Genomic DNA, 19068 nt, shown 5'->3' with positions numbered 1-19068 from the left:
GTCGGGTCTGGCGTGTTGTGTAAAGTGTGGGCACCATGAAGTCACTCACCCACCCGTGTTCAGCGTCAAGGAGAGTCACTGAGCTCTTTCGAAGCTCTAGTGGCTTTTCCTTCAGCTTCTTGGCAAAGACTCCACTTTCTTCCCAGCCCCTTCGTTCTGCCGGGCAGACAGAGCCGGGCCTCTGACCAGGCCAGCGTGCCCGGGAACTTCTCACCAACCCAAAGAGGAGACATCTGAGCCCACGGCCACATCCAGTTCTCTGCCTGAGTGAGCTCCTGGCCCCCGTCCTTTCTGGCTGAGACGACCTCTCTGCTCTCCAGGCCTTGCAGGGGGTGAGGGGCAGAGGGAGAGGCGAGAGTTAACGGGAGGCCGGCTCTGTTTTATGCGGGATATGCTCTCTTCCCCTCTCTGTTTCCACGGCAACTGCTAATTAGCAAGCTGCTAATTAAAGTTCATATTTATGATCGGAAAATAAAATCATTGGACCTTTCCGAAATAGGATTTTATGAGTTTGGGCTCCAGCAACTGAGTCAGCGGTGAAGGGCCTGTGCTGTTCAGGACCGCGGTTTCAAGGCGGAGATAAATAAGCAAACAGCGCGGGGAGGAGGCTGAACCCAAGTCCTTGGGCAGAACTGGGCCTCAGCGGGACCGCCGGTGGGAAAGATGGGACGAGGTTCCTACACCGAAGCCGCCAGTCCACGTCGGCTCTTTCGTCTCCGGGGTCACCGAGCTCCCATGAGGCGGTTTTCTATTGCAGAGCCAGCTGTTTTGTTCTTTTCTGTTCTCGCCATACTAGAAAAATCATCACCCACAAGCTCAGGCTCGAACCTCCCCAGGTGTGTGTGCAGGAAACTCTCAATGCCACTTCCTTTCATGTGTCACTTGGTTACTGCTGCTTCTCCGAGGGGTCTCTGGGCACCCTGTCCACCGTGGCCTTGAGTAAGCCCTCTTCCTGGAAGAATTCAGCTCCTTGGGCCCTTGGATGTTGGCTACATCCCTTTTGTGGGCCTTTGAAGAGCCCAGCAGGAATCTCCTCACCCAGTCGTGGAAAAATTCTGCCCCGCCCCGGGAACATGGCTGAACGTCCTTTCCCCTGAAATCTCCCCCAAGACTGGGCAGCTTCCCTCCGCTTGCCTTTGGAGACGTCATCCTTGCTGCCTGTCCTGCCCGAGCTTGGAAGGATCACCCTTTCCAAGGGGAGAAGGCGGGGGCGGGGGGTGATGGAAGGGAAGACCACCGTCAGTCCCTGCTCCTCCCTTCACCCCTTTGGGGGTCCCAGGCCCGGCGTTCGACGCCTCCACCTGCGGACTGTCTTCTGCAACACGGAGGGCAGAGGGCCCTGTCCCACTGGGGTGGGCGGCAGGAGAGAACACGGACGGAGGGCCCACCAGGCACGGAGCCGTTCTCGCAGGGCAGTAACTCAGACGGTCCTTCAGCTCACCTTGGCTCCTTCGGCCCCTGGAGCGTGCGAGGCCGTGCTGGTGCCTGAAACGGCCCCCGAGAACCCTGCCAGCTCTGAAACTCCGTTAGCGTGGGCTCTGACCATGTAAGACTGAATCTTCACGCTGTGCTTACCTCCCCCTGATTGGCTCAGGGAGTCGTCACTCCGTTGACGAAGACCCAATGATGCTCACAGCACAGCAGGTAACGAGGGGGCCCTGAGCCCACGGGAGGTACAGCGAGTCCCCCCTCGTCCCGTGCGGAGCCAAACCGGCAGCACTTCCCGCCGCTTCTCACGGGCTGTGGGCTGCACGCTGGGCCCCCGAGTTCACATGTTGAAGCCCAAACCCACAACGGGATGGTACTTGGGGGCGGGGCCTTCGGGAGGGATGAGGGTTAGATGCGGTCTGAGGGGGGACTCTCGTGATGGGATTAGTGATCTTAGAAGAAGAAGAGACAGCAGAGCTCCCCTGCCCTCCACGATCTCAGGAAACGTGAGGACAGAGCGAGAAGGCGGCCGCCTGTGAACCAGGAAGGGGTCTCTCACCAGACACCCACCTGCCAGCGACCGCTGGTGGGAAGGCAGGGTGACAGGGCCACTTTTTCGGGAAACAGAGTGGGGACTTCTTACAGAGTTCAGCGTGCACCTCCCAGACGACCCGTCAGAAGACATGACAACATGTGCCCCCGCGAAGATGCAAACAGGAATGTCCCAATAGACAAATCGGGCCAACAGCCTAAATGTCCGTCAGCAGATAATGGATAAACCGTGATCCACACATCAGTGGACAGAAAGGGACAAGCCAGACCCTAGAGAGAGCTGGCCGTGCTGACCCATTTTCCTGAGTTCCAGAAAAAGGTAAAACGGAAAGCACAGTCGTGGCTGCCTCTGGGGTGGGCGTGGGGAACAGGATGAAAAGGGCCGTGAAGGCACTTGCTCGGGTGGTGGCCGTGCCCTGTTTCTTGATCGGGGTCTTGGTGACGGGGTGTCTTCTTTGCAAAACTCATTAAATTTAAGATGCATGCAGCTTACTGGCCATATTGCAATTTTTAGGAACAGAAAGGCTACAGACTGGAAAATAAGAGGAATTAGGCAAAACTGGTAGGTCTGGGCTCTGTTGTGTAGGGCCGCGGAGAACAGGGTGAGAGGCTCCTGTCTAGCTGTGGGACCAGCGGGGCCCCGCAGGCTTCTAGGAAAGGGGGAGGGCCAACCTTTAATCACCTACTTGTGCAGGATGCTCGGACAGGCCAGGCAGGCGGGCGACTGTCACCCGTCACCGCAATCTAACTTGCACTCTCGCTGAGAGTTTGCCAACCCGTGTTCCTCCAGGCATCTATACTGCAGGGCCTGCCCGGGGTTGGCAGGTGGGTGGGGGTCCCAGCCCTGCTGTAGCCCGCGGTGGAGGTCCAGCTGGATTGGGCAGAGAGAAGACACGGTTGTCAGAGGAGCTGGGTCAGTGGCCAAGGCGGATGCGGGCAGGGGAGGACGAGATGTTGGAGGAGAAAAGAGGGTGATGGTGTATTTGGCTCTGGGAAGCCCCGCGTGAGGCCCACAGGAGCATCCTCCCTGGAATGTTCTAGGCCCCGCACTTCCCATCAGCTGGCCTTCCTCCTCGGTGCAGTTCAAAGCCAGGAGCGTGGTCTCCGGGGTGAGGGCCTGCACAGCCGCGGGGGCAGCAGGAAGGGCGGGGCTGAGCTCCTGCCCTCCCATCCTCACCTTCCCGCAGGGCAGCCACGGCTCCCGCTCTCCGCAGCGCGCCCCCTGCCCGAGAGAACACAGTCTCCTCCTCTTCTCCCAGCCTCCCCCTCTGCAGAAAGTCACCCACGGCCTCTGCTCAGAACAAAAATAAAAAGGGAAGTATGGCAGCCCACCCCAGCCCACACCTCGGCCCCTGCTAAAAACAGAGGCAGCCTGTGAGTGGGGTGTTGCGCCAGCTTCCGGGGGGGGGGCACTGCTCCCTGCAGCATCAGCGCTTTCTGGGGGCCTGGCAGCCACTGTGCTGGAGGAGAGGGAATTTGAGAGGACCACGGAGAGACGCCCGTAGCCAGACCTGGGGCCGAGCTAGTTTGCAAGCACGTGAGTATACTTTCCAACCGGCCGGTCCTCTACTCTGACACCTGTGTGCCCCGCTGGCAAATCCACATCCTCGGTCAGGGAGCGTCTTCTGTGGCAGGTCTGGGGGCTGCCGTGGAGCCCGCCAGCCCCCTCGCCGATCGGTCGTGCTCTCCGAAGCATGAGCTCTCGTGGCTCCCGCGTGTTCTTTTTCCATCTTAATTTCCTCAACAACACGGGAGGCTCGACAGTGGGCGCTGGGGCAGTTACTTTATGCTGTAGCTTTGACTGCACAGAGCGTGGACTTGAGCCCAGAGAAGCCTTTCAGTCAATGCCTGATGACCGATTTGGACCAGAACGCTCTCATTTTTACGTGCTGGGTTTTTTTTTAACTTTCTTCTGAGGGAGGACGGTGCAGAGGGCCAAGGAGTGGGGGCGGGTGCCCGGCGTGTGTTCCTGTTGAAGGAGTGAGATGCCCGCAGCCCAGCTGGGTGGAGGGGAAGTGTGTGTGCATCTGTTCCCAGAAGCTGGGACCCTTGCCTTTATGGGCAGCTCGCAGCCTCACAGCTTTGCCCTCGCTGGGGTTCCTGCCCTCCCCGGGGAGCACCTTTCAATCAGTTCCTCCGAGGTTTATTGAGGTTCCGTACGCAGAGAAACGAGCCTGTTGCTAAGCGTTGTCCAACAGCTAACGCAGGCCCAGGCCCTGCCCACAAGCCGAATGGCGTGAGAGAGAGACTGCAGAGCCAGGCCAGGCAGGAGACGTTTGATCCAGAATCCGGGGAGGAAGGGCGCAGTGCGGGGCGAGCGGCTTACCAAGCAGGCAGAAGGACCAGGCCCCCAGGGGGACGTCGCCCCCGCAGTACCTCTTGGAGGCGTCTGAGAAGGTTCCTCATTTCCTAACGACATGCTTCAGGAATCCAGTGAGTCCTGGGAGGCTGAAGAAACTTTCGCAGCAGCCCCTGGGGGTCTTTTGCTTATCAGAGACCGGAGTCTAGTTTTTGGGGGTGGGGGGGTGGGGGGGAATCAAACTGACGTCACTGGTTTGAAGAAGTCAGCTGGGTCGTGGAAGCGTCCTGTGCAGACGTGTCACCGCCTGCCGGGTGAAACCGGGGCCGGCTCACAAGCCTGGCTTCCTGCGTGGACTCGTTCAACGATCACAAAAGCAGCGGGGTCCCCCGACCCCCTTGCTACGCAGCATCTCTAACGGCCTCAAGTCAGTAACCGTCTACAGCGTCTGGGTGCCGCTTTGATGGGTGCCTTAGTTCCTGGTGATTGTGTCATTTGCCACATGCCAAAAAAAAGTCTTTCCAGTTTGCACCTTGATCCATCAGCTTTCGCTCACATGGCAAGAAGCCAGAGGTGACGTCTGAGCGTAAAGTTTCCCGCATTCCCATCACTGTTTGTTACTTTCAGAGACTGGTCAAGTTATTTGCACCCCCACTGTGTGGGAAGGATGCAACGTCAGAAAAACACGGGTTCATGTTTGCTGGTGCCTGGTGGCAGAGAAAGTGACAAAGAAACGCCCACCAGCCTCCAACCCCGACCAAGTTCAATCAAAGACACCTTGTCACAGCAGACCATTCAGAGAGAGGCGGGCGACACCAGCCCTCCTCGGAAGGAAAGTCAGCGTGTTTGGAGACGTTTTGCGACGTTGCCTTCTCTTCCTGACTCCCCTGATCGCGCACAGCTGCGTGGAAAATGTGAGTCTCGGTATTTGTATGTTTCGAGCTCGCGTGTGGCTTCAAAACAGGTGAGCCGATTACAGGAAATTGCTCAGGTTCACGTGCGCGGCGCAGGTCAGCTTCCAGAGGAGGGATGTGACTGACACGGATGCAGAGGCAGGGGCAGTCCTTCCTGGCTCCCCCTTTCCGCAGCCCTCCCGGCGCCCGGCCCCCAACACTCCTCCGTTCACTGCGGCGTCTTGCTATATTTCTCTGCCCTTTTCTCGGCCCCGCACCTGCGGGTACTAAATAAAGGTCTGAGTTCCGGTTCCCTTTTCTCTGGCCCCAACCTCTAAGCCTCGCCCCACCTCCCTCTGCTGCCCCGTCTTCTCTCTCGCCGTTTCCTGGACACCGAGGCCCTCAGGAGCCCCTCGCAGGATTCCCAGTCTTCCGGAACCGGAACCGGAGGTTTAAAAGCCGACGGAGAAAGACTCGACGAGCACGTGACTCCCCTCCCCCCCCCCCGGGGTGTCCCCTCCCCCGGCCGCGATTTCCTGACTTGTTCATCAGAACTGATGGTTTGAAGGGTTCGGGTTAGTCTTGGTTGGCGACCCATCGTAGCTGTTTTTATTGACGCGATGTGATTTGATTTGAGGTGACATTTGCATAACAAAATACACCGTTTTAAAGTGAACAGTTCCTTGGTATTTAGCACGTTCACAGTGTCCTGCAGCCGCGACTTCTGTCTAGCTCCAGACCATTCTCGTCACCCCCAAATAAAACCCCATACCCGTCAGCGGTCACCCCCTCCGTTCCTCCACCGCAGCCCCTGGCCACCGCCAGTCGGTGGAGTTGTGTCTGCGTGCGGTTCCCTGTTCGGCACATTTCATGTCGGCAGAATCCTACAGTACTCCTTTGGAGTCCGGCTTCTCTGGCCCAGCATAATGCTTTCGATGTTTTCGTCCGCGTTGCAGCGTGGGTCAGTACTTCGTTCCTTTTTTGCGGCCTAATAGTCTTCCACTGTGTGTGTGGAAGATGGCTTTGTGCTTAGGGTCTCTGGTGCTGGGTTCGCGGCTGGCAGGACTGGAAGGGGGGCTGGGCAGAGGTAGGTGGGAGAAGCGGGAACTTGGCCCGTGGCCCCCGCCCACCCCCAGGGCGGTTGCATCCTGTGGCCGTGACAGCTCCGAGCCACCCCTTTTGAGGGGCACGGGGCAGGAAGGTGCAGCTCTGGCCAGCCTTCCCGAGCTGCGGTTCTGCTCTGCTCCTGAGGACATGTAACAGTTAATTACAGCCAGCCCTTGATTGTCCGAAGGGGTAGCTCATTAAAATGTGGGGCCGCACGGGTGGAAGCAAGGAAGGGGGCCCCGTTCCGTGAGAGAGCCGTGTATTTCAGAGTTAATTTTGAGTAAGGAGACCCTTTCTGAGTCTCTCTTCCACCTCCTCCCTCCCCCTCCCCTGCCCCTCCCCCTCCCCCTCTCCGACGCTTTTTCCAATGCGCAAGCCTGTTTCTCTCCCAGTGTAGCGGATGCTCCACGAATGCGTCTGAACTAGCCTACTCCCTTGCCATCTCTTTAGCAGAGCATCTCAGGACAGAAAATCTGGTTTGGATTTCACTTCCCTCGCAGGGAAACGCTTACTGTTGTAATAGCAGTGGCAAAGAGAGCACTGTTACTCTTCTAAAAATGCCTCCAGTAAGTGAGGATGCTGCCGCAGGACGCAGAGACGAAGGGGAAATAGAAAAACTCGGGCGTCCGGAGCCGCCCCAGGCTGGGCCATCGGCCCCAGAAGGATCGGGAGACGGTCGTTGTCGCTATTCGGAGCTTGCCTCTGAGTCCTTTTCCGAACCAGCGGACGTGCTGGGTAGTGAGGCGCCTCTCTTGTTTTCCTGCCCAGTTACAAACTAGAACTCGCCGCTGTGTCCTGCAGTTTTCCATCACCGGCGTCTTGATTGTCCCTTTCCTGCCGGGAAGCAGGCCCCCGCCGTCTGGAGTCGTCCTAGGTCAGGTGTCAGCGCACCCCGCGATCTCCCGGAGGGCAGGCCCGCCAGCTCTTCACCCTACAGCAGCCTCATCTTAGATCCGCCTGCTCCGTCCGCCGGGGGTTTTGTTCCTGAGCCTCTGTGCCCTCCTCAGACCTGGAGCCGGCGCCCACTGGGGGTCAGGCACCCATGGCAGAGCAGGCCTTGTGCCTGAGGTCCAGCAGTGTTTCTTCTGAAGGTCCGCTGGGGACACAGTTTCTGTACTTCCTGTCACCTCCCACAGTGAGGGGTGACGCGTGAGGCCTACGCCCCGAAATGCCGGCTGGTGTCGGGTTATCCGTTTTCAAAGAATTAGGGTTCCACAAACGGAACCCCAGCGCCCCAGTGGCTAGAACTGGGTCTCCTTGAAAATGCGGCAGGTGCTTCAGACCCCAGGAGTGGCCCACGGAAGGAGCACGTTGCAAAAACCAGTGGTTGCCATAACGCTGACGCGACGTGTTGGGGAGAGTGAAGGCAGGTGGAGGGCTCTCCCCAACAGAATGGAGGATCCGCGCGGGCGTTTCTGCGTTTCACCCGGTGGAGATGGTTCGTGACAAGATGGCTCTGTCCCTGTAGGTCAGAAGCTGGAGGGATGGGTATTCTATTTTATTTACTTATTATTTTACTGGAGTGTAGTTGCTTTACAATGTTGTGTTAATTTCAGGCGTACAGCAGAGTGAATCAGTCATACACATACGTGTATCCACTCTTTTTTAGGTTCTTTTCCTGTACAGGCCATTATAGGGTATTGAGTAGAGTTCCCTGTGCTGTACAGTAGGTCCTTATTAGTTATCTGTTTTATGTATAGTAGTGTGTACCTGTCAATCCCAGTCTCCCAGTTTATCCCTCCCCTCCCAACCCCTGGTAACCATGAGTTTGTTTTCTACATCTGTAACTCTATTTCTGTTTTGTAAGTAAGTTCATTTGTACCCTTTTTTTTAGATTCCCCGTGTAAGCGATATCATATGGTATTTGTCTTTCTCTGTCTGAGGGATGGGTCTTCTAGACTTTCCAAGTCCACCACTGACTGACACTACAAGATAGATTGGCACTTAGATCTGAATTGCAGGCACAGCAAAACCAGTTCGGTACGACTGAAGGTCATACGATCCTGTCGGCCAGCTGTCGTGTGAAAACCCTCCCCACGGCCGCCGAGAGAAAGGTCTCATCCACTGAAGAGAGGAAACTATAACAAGAGAGCCAGCACTTATCCACTGGAAATCAATCACTTTATGGATATGAAGCGCCTATTTGTGCCAGATACTTGCTAGACCACAGGGTGTACAGGGAAGCAGGAGATGGTGCTGCCCACAGTATCGCAAGCAACATGGTAGACAGATGCTCACAGCACCAGGTGGGAGAGTCGCAAATCAGAAGCCCAGACAGAAGGGTTGAGGACAGACCTTTATAAAGTTTTTCTCTAAAATCTGTTTGGTGTGGAGATAATTATACAGAGACTTCTCTCCATCTTGAGCTTGCCACGGGCTTCCGAGAGGGTGGACCAAGTGATAATTGATTAAGTGCCTCCCTGTGTGCGCTGCAGCAACCCTAAGATGTAGGTGCTCCGTATCCAATTTTACAGAACGATAAGTGGGGGCTCAGAGAGGTTAAGCAACGTGCTCGAGGCCACACAGCTGAAAAAGGGCAGAGTCCAGGACCATATCCTTTCCTCTAGAACACAGGGAGGCAGAAGCTGCTGGTTTTCTCTCTTGAGGCAAAGATTTTTTGGTGTGATTCTTTTTGTTTGATTAGAGTAGAATTCCTACAGTCATTCTCCCACGGCCCCCATCTTTTTTTTTTCACGGGGAAGTGGGGAAATCCATGTCACTTCCCACCCACAAACACAATGTATTTTAACCTCTGGAGGGCAGGAGTTACATCTTGTTGGAGGGGGGGCGGGGGGGTGCTTCACTTGGAACCCCAGTCCCCCAGCTCTCTAAGCCGACAGCGGCAGGAGTCTTTCTAGAATCACTCTCCCCCAGCCTTCACCACCTCCTGCTTTCTTTTCTTCTGCTGCCTGGAAATCTGCCCCGGGGACTGTGGTCTGAGAAAGTACAGTTCTGACCTCAAGCCTTGCACACCTCGGGGTGTTCACGGAAGTCTGAGATCTACATAAAAGCCTGGTCTGCTGCTTCCTGCACTGGCGTTTTGACTGGCCCCAAAGGCCTTTCTAGAAAGAGGCTCTGGCAGCCCCCGTGCAGCCCGGGAAAGCCAGAGCCTCAGGCCTCCTCTTTGGCTTCCCTGCTGTGGCCGGGGTGACCTCCCTGATTTCAGCAGTTGGTATTGTGCCCGGATGGTGATGGGAGAATCAGAAACACCCCACCCTCCAACGACCACCCTGTGCCCATATAAGAAGACCTGGAATGTGCCTTTTTCTAGATATTAGCCTAGTTGATTGAAGTCATTGGCAGCATTGTGTTCAAACACATGGAAATGTGTTTAGGAGTATTACTGCGTTTACCTGTCCTCATGACATTTCAAAAAATAGACGGCTCCACGACTAGAAATGCATTTTAAATTGATCGCCATATCGGTCCTAAGTAGATTTTCAGTGTGTCTTATAAACACAGAAGGGAGAGAGCTGTGCTTGTTCTGTGTTCAGCCTGCTCGCCCCGAGGCCTCAAAGGACGCAGCTCTGGGCCCTGGAGATAACTCCGTCTGAGCTGCGGGGGGGTAACTCGACTGACCTGCGTTCCCCAGCCCTCCCCCAACGCGCTGCACTGTGCCTCTCATTTGCATTCTCAGAGCTAACGCTCACCTTTAAAATAAGCGCCACGCCCGGCTGTGGTCCAGGCCCCTCATCCTTTTTTCCCTTCTCCACCAGTCACTGCTCCCACCTTTCTCTCACCTCTTCTTCCGATGAATCTGCGAGGCTCTCTTACCTTTGTTCCTTCAAGTTTCTTTCTCTGCCTCCTTTGCTCTGCTCTGAACATCCCTAAATGTGTCACTTGTGTCTTATCCTCACTTGTCCTTTTCTTTTTATTTCTCCTGAACCTTCTCATAGTCTCTTTCTTTTTCTTACACTTCTGTCATTCTCTGCTAGTAATGCTTGTTGAATTCAGTGGATGGATGGGTGGATGTGTGGATGGGTGGATGGGTGTGTGGATGGATGGGTGGGTGGATGGATGGGTGGATGGGTGGGTGTGTGGATGGGTGGATGGGTGGATGGGTGGGTGTGTGGATGGATGGGTGGATGGATGGATGGATGGATGGGTGGATGTGTGGATGGATGGGTGGATGGATGGATGGATGGATGGGTGGATGGATGGCCGAATGAGTGAGGCTCCCACTCTCCTGCTTCAAGTTTACTCTGACGTGTCCTTGTTACCAGACTCTGCAGACATGCCCCCATAGACGTCCAAAGGCCTTGGGCCCCCGCCTTGTTTCCTTTTTTAACCTTGTCCCAGGCTCCCGTGGGGTTCCTGTGCAGCCAGGCAAGACAAGCAGGAGATAAAGGGGGAGGTTTAAGTCTGCACATGGCTCCCACAGAAACTTCCAGCTCTCATTCTTGGCTGCTCTAAGAGTGGGCTTCTTATTTGATAACGCTGGTGACCTTTCCTACGAAATGCAAGGACCCAGCCTTTTCACTTAGCAGATGCTCGGGGCCGCTGGGCTCAGCCCACACTCACGTGCCAGCCCCCAGCCTCCCAGGAGCAGGACTTTGCTTGTCAGCGCTCATGTTTAGGGCTGTGCCTGCCCCATGTCCAGTTTTGTCCCTTCCAAACTGCCTCACCCAGACCCCAACCCAGAAAGCAACTCCTGGTTTCCACGCACCTCTCCTGTGCTAGAATTTTGCTTAGATGAAGCCAACGTCTCTCTCTGAAAGCACAGAGGCTCCAGAATTGGAACCAGCTGGTGGTCTCGGTGACTCAGCCCCCGTGGCCCAGGCGGGCTTGCTGACCAGGCCTGGAAGGCACCTGCAGGAGAAAACTGTTTCATTACCATCGGGGCTGGCCCGGAGCAAAGCTGCCCTTCAGGAGTGAGAGCGGGTGACCTCACGCTGGGCTTTGGGTTTGGCCAAGGGGTGTCCAGCCACGGCTCACGGAGACCGTCGGAGCTGTCGGTCTGCTGCGTGCGCAGCTCTGGAATCTAGATGGAGCGAACGCGTTAAAGAGCCAACGTGATAAATTGATAGACATTTCAGGACAACTTAAGTCTGTCATTCCTAATTCTGCTTTTCACAAAAGCTGCTCTGCAGTAGTGGTAGGAAAATGAGAGCTGGAGGGGGTAGACGGCAGAGCGATAACCTTGGGTCATGCGATAGGCGTACGCCCTTCCCGACCTCTGCCCTGATGGGTGCAAGTCGGAAGCCACTACAGGAGATGTCCGGATATGCGGCAGGGCCTGGGGAGGGGGAGGGCCGGTGTTTGCCATGTCCCCCAACCACCCCAAATCCTGACTACCCATAGATGCTTCCTCTTTTCCCAAAAGCTATCAAGTTGAGACATTTTCATGCCACAGAAGCCATTGGCCCTTTGCCCGGGTCACCTGGAAGTGGATAGGGGGAGCACCTTGAGGAGTGTCAGGTGGCTTGGTGCCCAAGGAGATGCCCCGGGGGTGGTGGGCAGTGCCCTAGGCTGAAGGGCAGGACATGCCTCAGATGACGGCTGAGAAGTTTGGCTGTAACTCGAGTTGGGGGGAGGGTTGCGTGTGGAATAAAGAGAAGTAAAGAGAAGAGATGGATTCCAGTGGATGTGATGGAGGCCGGAGACGTGACCAGAGATTGGCTGAAAAGTGAGGGGCACGGCTCCGGATTTGAGGCCGGACCCAGCGGGCGGGATAAATCATCCGGCATATGCGTTGGACAACGGCGTGGTGTTAGTTAGCACTTCCTGGGCAGCGCCCCATCTCCCTCGGGGTCATGCTGTTTGTTTCTGTCCCCTGCAGGCCTCTGTACGTGGGCAGTACTTAGTCCTTATTGATTGCTTACTCTGGTTTTGTATCTAGAAAAAAAGGAACAGGAACAAATAGATAAGGAAGTTTCTCAGATTGCAGGGCTTAAGAATGTGTGGCTGGGACCAGTGTGATTTTCTCAGAAGGCTTAGATCTTGTTTGTAATGTGTATCTGCTGGGATGATTTTTGGCTGCAAGTTATAGAAACAGAATCACAGTTTTATACACACTAGGGTTTTTATTCTTCTCATGAACCAAGAACTCAAAGGCTAGCTTGGACCCAAAGTCCGTGAAGCATCCTCTGCAGCCGTTCTTAGAGTGCGGACTTTGTCTTCATGCTCACAAGAGTGCTGCTCTTCTTCCAGGCATTGCATCCACATTCCACGTAGGAAGACAGGGACAAACTAAAGGTGCTTCTCACCCGATTCCTCCTCCTCTACAGACCCTTCCTAAATGTCTCACCCAGAAACTTCCACTTACATCTCACTGGCCAGAATTGTGTCACACACCCACAATTCTAGCTGCAAGGGAGGCTAGAAATACAGTTGTTGTTTTTTTTTTTTAAGGTGGATATAGTAATGCTCCAAACAGAATTGGGGCTCTGTTGATAAGTAAGAGAGAAAGGATATTGGGTCGGCAGCTGGCAGTGTCTGCCACTACACTGTGAATTTAAAGTGATAATTGCTGCTTTCAAAATATGTATTAGCGAAGCTCTCCTGATTGCTATACACATGTTAATTCATGGAAAATATTATCATCTCAATATTTCAGTTGAATGAGCTGAGATAGAGGTTAAAAAGTTAACTGGGATGCCAGAGAAGAATTTTGCAGGAGGAATTTTCTAGCTGCTTCTCTAAGTGCCCTTTTTGTAGGAATGAAACAGGTTGTAAGGTAGGAGACACACAGGAAGGGCTGCATCTGGTTCTTTCCCACTAAGCTTTCGTTTCAGAGCTGTAAACACAGTAAACATTGCTGGTGTTTACCGGTGTCTCCACATCCTTCTCTATTAATAATCTTTCACCCGTTTTTATGCCAGAAGTCCTTTCAATTAAGCGGAGGTTTCATTGGAATAATTAAACCCTCCATCTCAAGCCTCTCGCTCCAATCATCCAGGCAGATCAATGAACCAGAGACGCATTTATCTAACTGATGGTTCACCCCCTTCTCATTCCGGAGCTTTTGTGCTGGGGCAGCCCGCGGAGAGGAGAGATGTCTGTCCCACGGAGACAGCTCATTTCCAAAGGGCTTGGCACTCCCTGGATCTGAAGTCATTGCAGCCTCCTTGTTTATTTCATTCAGGTTCTGACTTTTATTTATTCACCCAACAAATATATAATGAGCACCTCCCAAGAGTCAGGCCCCGTGCTGAATTTTACCGGGAAGGCGGAAGTGAGGGGGGGATGGAAAGATGAAGCAGACATGTGACAGGTAGCTGAGCCCCTCTGAACCCATTTCCTCTTCCATACGTTGGGGATTGTAGTGGTATCTACCTCATAGGGTTGTTGTAGTAAACGAGATAATCCACATGGAGCATTTAGCCCAGTGTCTGCTTATAGCAACTACCATGTCCCTTTTCCTAGACAGCTATTAGAGGATATGCTCCTGCAAAATGAGGGAATAAAGCAAAAAAAGAGAAAGCTATGGAGCCCAGGAAGCAGGGAATCTGATTAGTTAGGTTAGATGCTGTGCCTCGTCAGTGTTAGCTGTGATGATGGTGAGTTTTAGACCAGGTGATGCTGAGTTGGTGAGGGTTGAGTTGGAATCTCTGCTCTGCCACTTAGTGGCTGTGGGATCTCACCCTGTTATTTAACGCTCTGATCTGACCTCCTCGTCATAAAGTGGGAATCCTAAAACCGACCTTAGCAGGCTCCTGTGAGTGTTAAGCGAGGCGGCATCTGTGACGTGCCCAGCACACAGTCAGCGCTTCTGGTTTGGGAAGGGGTGAGCTATCTGACAAGTTTTACAAAAAGTAGAATAGAGTATGTGTTCAGAGAATGGAGGTAACTGATTGATTCTTTATACTGAAATGCCTTAAATCGTTCCAACTATTGACATAGGTAATTTTTTTTTTTACCATGGTAATACATACGTCATGCAGAGATAAAAAGTAAAGTAGGCTTGTCATGAAAAACGTCCATCCCCAGCCCTGATCCCCAGAGGCAGCTACTTCTCTTTTTCTCCATGTCGTTTTCTTCTGTTACCTACCTCCTTATTTTTAAATAATATGCTTATGTTGCTATTTATCGATATGTCGGTTTTAAGACATTATTTATTGACACGCCTTTAGGTGGATGATAATTTAGCTCCCTTTTCCTAGTTCCCCACTCCATGCACTCCGCCTCCCCCCACCCCCGCCATCATCTCGGTACATTTAGATCAGTTTTACGTGTTACATTATCGTGACCAGGTAAATATTGTTCGTGTTGAAGCAAGTTGTATGCTGAGATTATGTTTCCTTTCCTATCTTTTTGTTTTTTCCAAAGTTAATATCGCCTCTCTTTTTTTTTTCACTTGCTGAGGTTTTTTTAATGTACCTATCCTCAATTTTTTCTTTCTGACTCTCAGACCTGTCATTTGCCTAATAATAATATTTCCTAAATTATGAAATATATCAGATCATGGTTCATTATTTTCCCCTTGGCAGTCTGCATCTAGTGGGCCCTCCATGATCCTGCCAGGATCTTGGCCAGCTACTTTTTACTGCATCCCTCTCATCCTGCAACTTTCCTTGCTGCTCTGTTTCCTGGCCTTCATACCTTCTTCTTCTTTATCGTTTTATTCCCTCGTTTTACTGGAGCATAGCCTGCAGTAGCTTCCTAAGAAAGGGTGCATGGGATAGAAATGTTTAGAGTCCTCACCTTTCTGAAAATAGCATCATTCTCTTTTCACACGTAATAGTTTGGGTAGGTATAGGATCCTAGGTTTAGAAGTATATTCCATTGGAAATGTGAAGGCATCACCCAGCTTCCAGCATTACTGTCGAAAGATCTGATGCCAAACTTACTTCTAGTCCTTTGCATATGACCTAATGCTTTCTCCCAGGAGGATTTTAGGGTCTTCTCTTATTCCCTGGTGCCCCGAAATTTCAGAATGATATTCTGAGAAGGTTATTTTCCACGGAGTGTACTGAGCACTTAAAGGACCCTTTAAAACTGAAGACTCAGGACTTTGCCTGGTGGCGCAGTGGACAAGACTCCGCACTCCCAATGCAGGGGGCCCGGTTTCGATCCCTGGTCAGGGAACTAGATCCCACATGCATGCCACAACTAAGAGTTCACATGCCACAACTAAGGAGCCCACGTGCTGCAACTAAGGAGCCCGCCTGCTGCAGCTAAGACCTGGTGCAACTAAATAAATATTTTTTAAAATAATAATAATAAATTAAAAATAAATAAAACTGAAGACTCATGTTTTTACATTTGGAGAATCCTCTAATACTATTTCCTCTGATAATTTCATCCTATAATTGATATTGTATCCCCACAAGATATACAGGAAAGGAAGCATAATTTCTGCATGATTTCTATTTATTGGATATTAGACCTTCTAAATTGACTTCATTTTCCTCCTTTCTTATTTTCCTTCTCTTAACTTTTTGTTAACTTTCGGGGTGATTTCCTCAACTTTATCTTCCAAACTTTCTATCGATTATAAACTTCCGCTACTTTATTTTAATCATGAAGAACTCTTTCTTGTCCTTTGCTCCCTTGTCAAAGCACCCTATTGTTTTATGACTGCAATATCTTATCTACTCTCTTAATGGATTTTAATTATTGGATTGTGTTTTTTCCGTTTTCTCTCAACGCACTGTCTGCCTTCTGCCGGTTCCCTGTATCAGTTTGTCTGTTTCGATCTCTTCCTTTCATGTGGGGACTTGGCTTAAGCCTTAAGTGCCCCTTGCCTCTCTGTTTATTCTTATGTGGGAGGGAACAGAAACTGTGCATGCAAGTTCTGCTTGCACAATGGGCTTCCCTGGAGCGTGAATAATCACTGGCTGACTGTGCTTGAATAACACCAATGACGGGGAGCTCATACCTCACCAAGCAATTGACTCCTCTTTTGAGAAGGAGGAGTTATTCTTTTGAACCCTGAGCCAATATCTGGCATCTTACAACTTGGTTTTAGTTCTGTCTTAAGTTCGTGTGTTAAAGTGATATTTCAGGGAGATGTTATACATACACTTTCTGGTTTGAGTCATTTAAAAGGTAAACTTTTTTAAAAAAGGCAATTCTAGGGGCTGTATGGTAGTGATTAAGTCCACATCCAGCCTTCCATGCTAATCATATGACTTGGAACCTCTCCCAGGTTTGATTTTCTTGGCTATACTGTGGTGATGACGGTGATGATGGTGGTGGTGGTGATACAACCACCTGTCTCAAAGAGTTCTTGAGCAGTTAGGCTTAGCCGAGTGCCTGGCAGACTAAGTCGTCTATAAACACAGGGATGATGTTTCCAGCAGTTAAATGTCATACCTATGAGTTAATCGCTCAGGAGATGTAGCCGATACATTTTCCCCGACCTCAGGACCAAGTTTTCGAGGGTGAACTCAAAATTCAAAGGGCAGAAATAGAAAGTTCAGCCTCATTACTGGGTGTCTTGTGCCTCAGTTTCCCCAAACTACATTGGCACATCATCGGATAGTACAAACCTGCTTTCCCTTTCCTGCAATTAAAACCTCTCCTACTATGAATTTTCTTAAAGGTTTTTCTTCTGATTACAAAAGAGGAAAAAAGCAAACTTCTTTGTTTAATGCAAATACAGAGAAGTATCATTTCCCTGGGCCTCCCTGGGCCTTGGTTTGTTGGGCTGAGGACGGCCCTGCCCGTAGATCTCCTGCTCCCCCAGCCCTCGCCCGGGGCCCCCCAGCCGAGGAGACCAAGGAGACAGTGCCCTCCATAGAAGCATGTCGCCGCCACCTCCCCGGGGCTGAGGGGCTGAGACAGCAGCTGACTCCGATCCAAGCTGACACCCAACGAGAAGAGCTGCTGTCAGCCCTGGGAGAGCTTGTGTCATCTATGATTAAGCCTCAAAGCCAAAACCCAACAAGTTTCTGATTAAACGATGGCATCCCAGGGTCCCTGTCACCCTGAGTGGAGCTGTGGGTTTGGAGCAGCCGTCTGCTAAGGGTACCCTGGCAGCTGTCAAGACAGGTGTCGGGGGCTTCCCTGGTGGCACAGTGGTTAAGAATCCGCCTGCCAACGCAGGGCGCATGGGTTCAAGCCCTGGTCCGGGAAGATCCCACATGCCACGGAGCAACTAAGCCCGTGCGCCACAACTACCGAGCCTGTGCTCTGGAGCCCGTGAGCTGCAACTACTGAGCCCCCGAGCCACGACTACTGAAGCCCGCGCGCCTAGAACCTGTGCTCTGCAACAAGAGAAGCCGCCACGATGAGAAGCCCGCGCACCGCAACGAAGAGCAGGCCCCGCTCGCCGCAACTAGAGAAAGCCCCGCACAGCAACGAAGACCCAACACAGCCAAAAATAATAAACAAATAAATAAAATTGCCATCTCTCAAACCACTAAAAAAATAAAAGTTAAAAAAAAAAAAGAGGACCAGTGTCAGCTCCTCCTGACCTTCTCAGAGTCTGCGCCTCCCCCACCGCCCCCTCCTCTACCGCCCTTTCTCCAGAAGGAGAGCTGGCCCTTTCCCTCAAAACCCACAGCCCCAGCTGGGCTCCTGGAGGGACTGGCTGGGCATGACGGCCTTGCCAGTCACCGTAAGGAACGCCGCCCTGGGGAAGTGACGGCGTGTTCCTGCCCAAAACCACGGAGAGCAGAGCTGAGACGTCACTCACAGTGAAGGGAACGTTTCTGGACTCAGGAGTGTGGTTTGCTGCTTCTGACCTGATGAATTACTAGCTGATTAGAACCTCTACACTCTGCAAATGCTTCTGTCAAAGACTTCTAACGAGCTTCCACCCGGCCATGAGCAGCCCCACAGGTGGCCTTCTCTCCACTCCCAGAGTCTTGGGACCTGGGGCCAGTGGCCTTTCCCGGCTGTCCATCGGTGGGAACAAAAGCCCTTCTCCCCCAGCAGCTCCAGGCCACAGTCCACTGCGTCCCTGTCACCTGAAGAGATGCAGACCCTGGGATTGTGTGGCCTTTGCTTCCAAAGCAGCGGGCCCCTTTGCTGCTTGAATGGTTCTGTCTCCAACCTGTGGCCTTGTTTCAAGTCATATTATCTTTCCTCTTACAGATCCTGCCCATCAGACCTCCACATCCGGAAGGAAACTGGCTCAGGGAAGGACCAGCCCCAGCCAGAAGGAGTAAAAGGAGTAAAAGTCACCTCCTGTCCATTGTGCGCCGACTCTATGCCAGGTACTTCACGTGTGTCTCCTTTATGTAAAATAAATAGAAAGCGAGGTTACCTGAGACTTGCCAGGGGAGCAGGGAGGGGAGGGTTCCAGGCCGAGGGAGGTGCAGGAAGCAGGTTCTGAGCGAGCGGGCACCTGGTGGAGAATCAGAGACCGTCAGGCGAGGTGCGACCGTGGGGGCTGGTGGGGGGCCACCCTCAGCTCGGAGGTCAAGACAGAGATGCTGAATTGTATCATAGCAGCAGCTGGGGCCACACGGTCCATGGTTCCAACGAATGGCGGAGGGACGTGAGACCAGCGGCTTCCGTGGAGTTTGTCCACCGGCAGGTAGTCTCCTCGAGCCTGTAAGAACTTGAGCAAAATAGCCCTTCCTGCAGAATGTGGCCCAGGAGGCTTGAACCTGCTTTTTTCTGGCTGTGTGTAGAAAGACAGATGTGGTCTAGGGTTTGACTCAAGACCAAGCCAGACCCTGCTGAGGGTACTGTCCGAGTTGCCATCAACTCTGGCTACAGTTGAGGGGAGGGAGGCCCGTCCAGCCCGACAGGCTGTTAAAGCTCAGGGCCTCGGTGTCTAAGAGTGTGTTTCCGAGCAGATGCTTCATCCAGGTTCCTCCAGGTGACGGGGCCGAGTCAGGCTGAGTTACAGGGAAGCGTTTGAGAAGAGAAATACCTTTGAAATTGTGGTCAAGG

The 19068-nt window shown here is 52.7% G+C and overlaps 1 protein-coding gene across 6 annotated transcripts in view; it reads left to right on the top strand.

Annotated features, from left to right (window-relative positions):
* Positions 1-19068, top strand: part of CARD11 (caspase recruitment domain family member 11) — a 109868-nt gene that overhangs the window by 52457 nt on the left and 38343 nt on the right. For 4 of the 6 annotated variants that reach the window (XR_009559031.1, XR_009559030.1, XM_060284857.1 and 1 more), the window contains exons 1-2: positions 3424-3517; positions 18262-18383. Coding sequence is in view for 4 of the 6 variants with exons in the window: in XM_060284857.1 (XP_060140840.1) it covers positions 18377-18383 (7 nt within the window). In the remaining 2 variants the exon portion in view is untranslated. Of the gene's footprint in view, positions 1-3423; positions 3518-5160; positions 5194-18261; positions 18384-19068 lie in introns of those variants that run through there. The other 2 variants (XM_060284856.1, XM_030846563.2) reach the window with 2 other exon arrangements.

This window comes from Globicephala melas, chromosome 15 (genome assembly GCF_963455315.2).
Source record: "Globicephala melas chromosome 15, mGloMel1.2, whole genome shotgun sequence".
In the NCBI taxonomy this organism is placed as follows: domain Eukaryota; kingdom Metazoa; phylum Chordata; class Mammalia; order Artiodactyla; family Delphinidae; genus Globicephala; species Globicephala melas.
The sequence above is the reverse complement of the archived record's forward strand: the minus strand, read 5'-3'. Positions and strand labels throughout refer to the sequence as shown.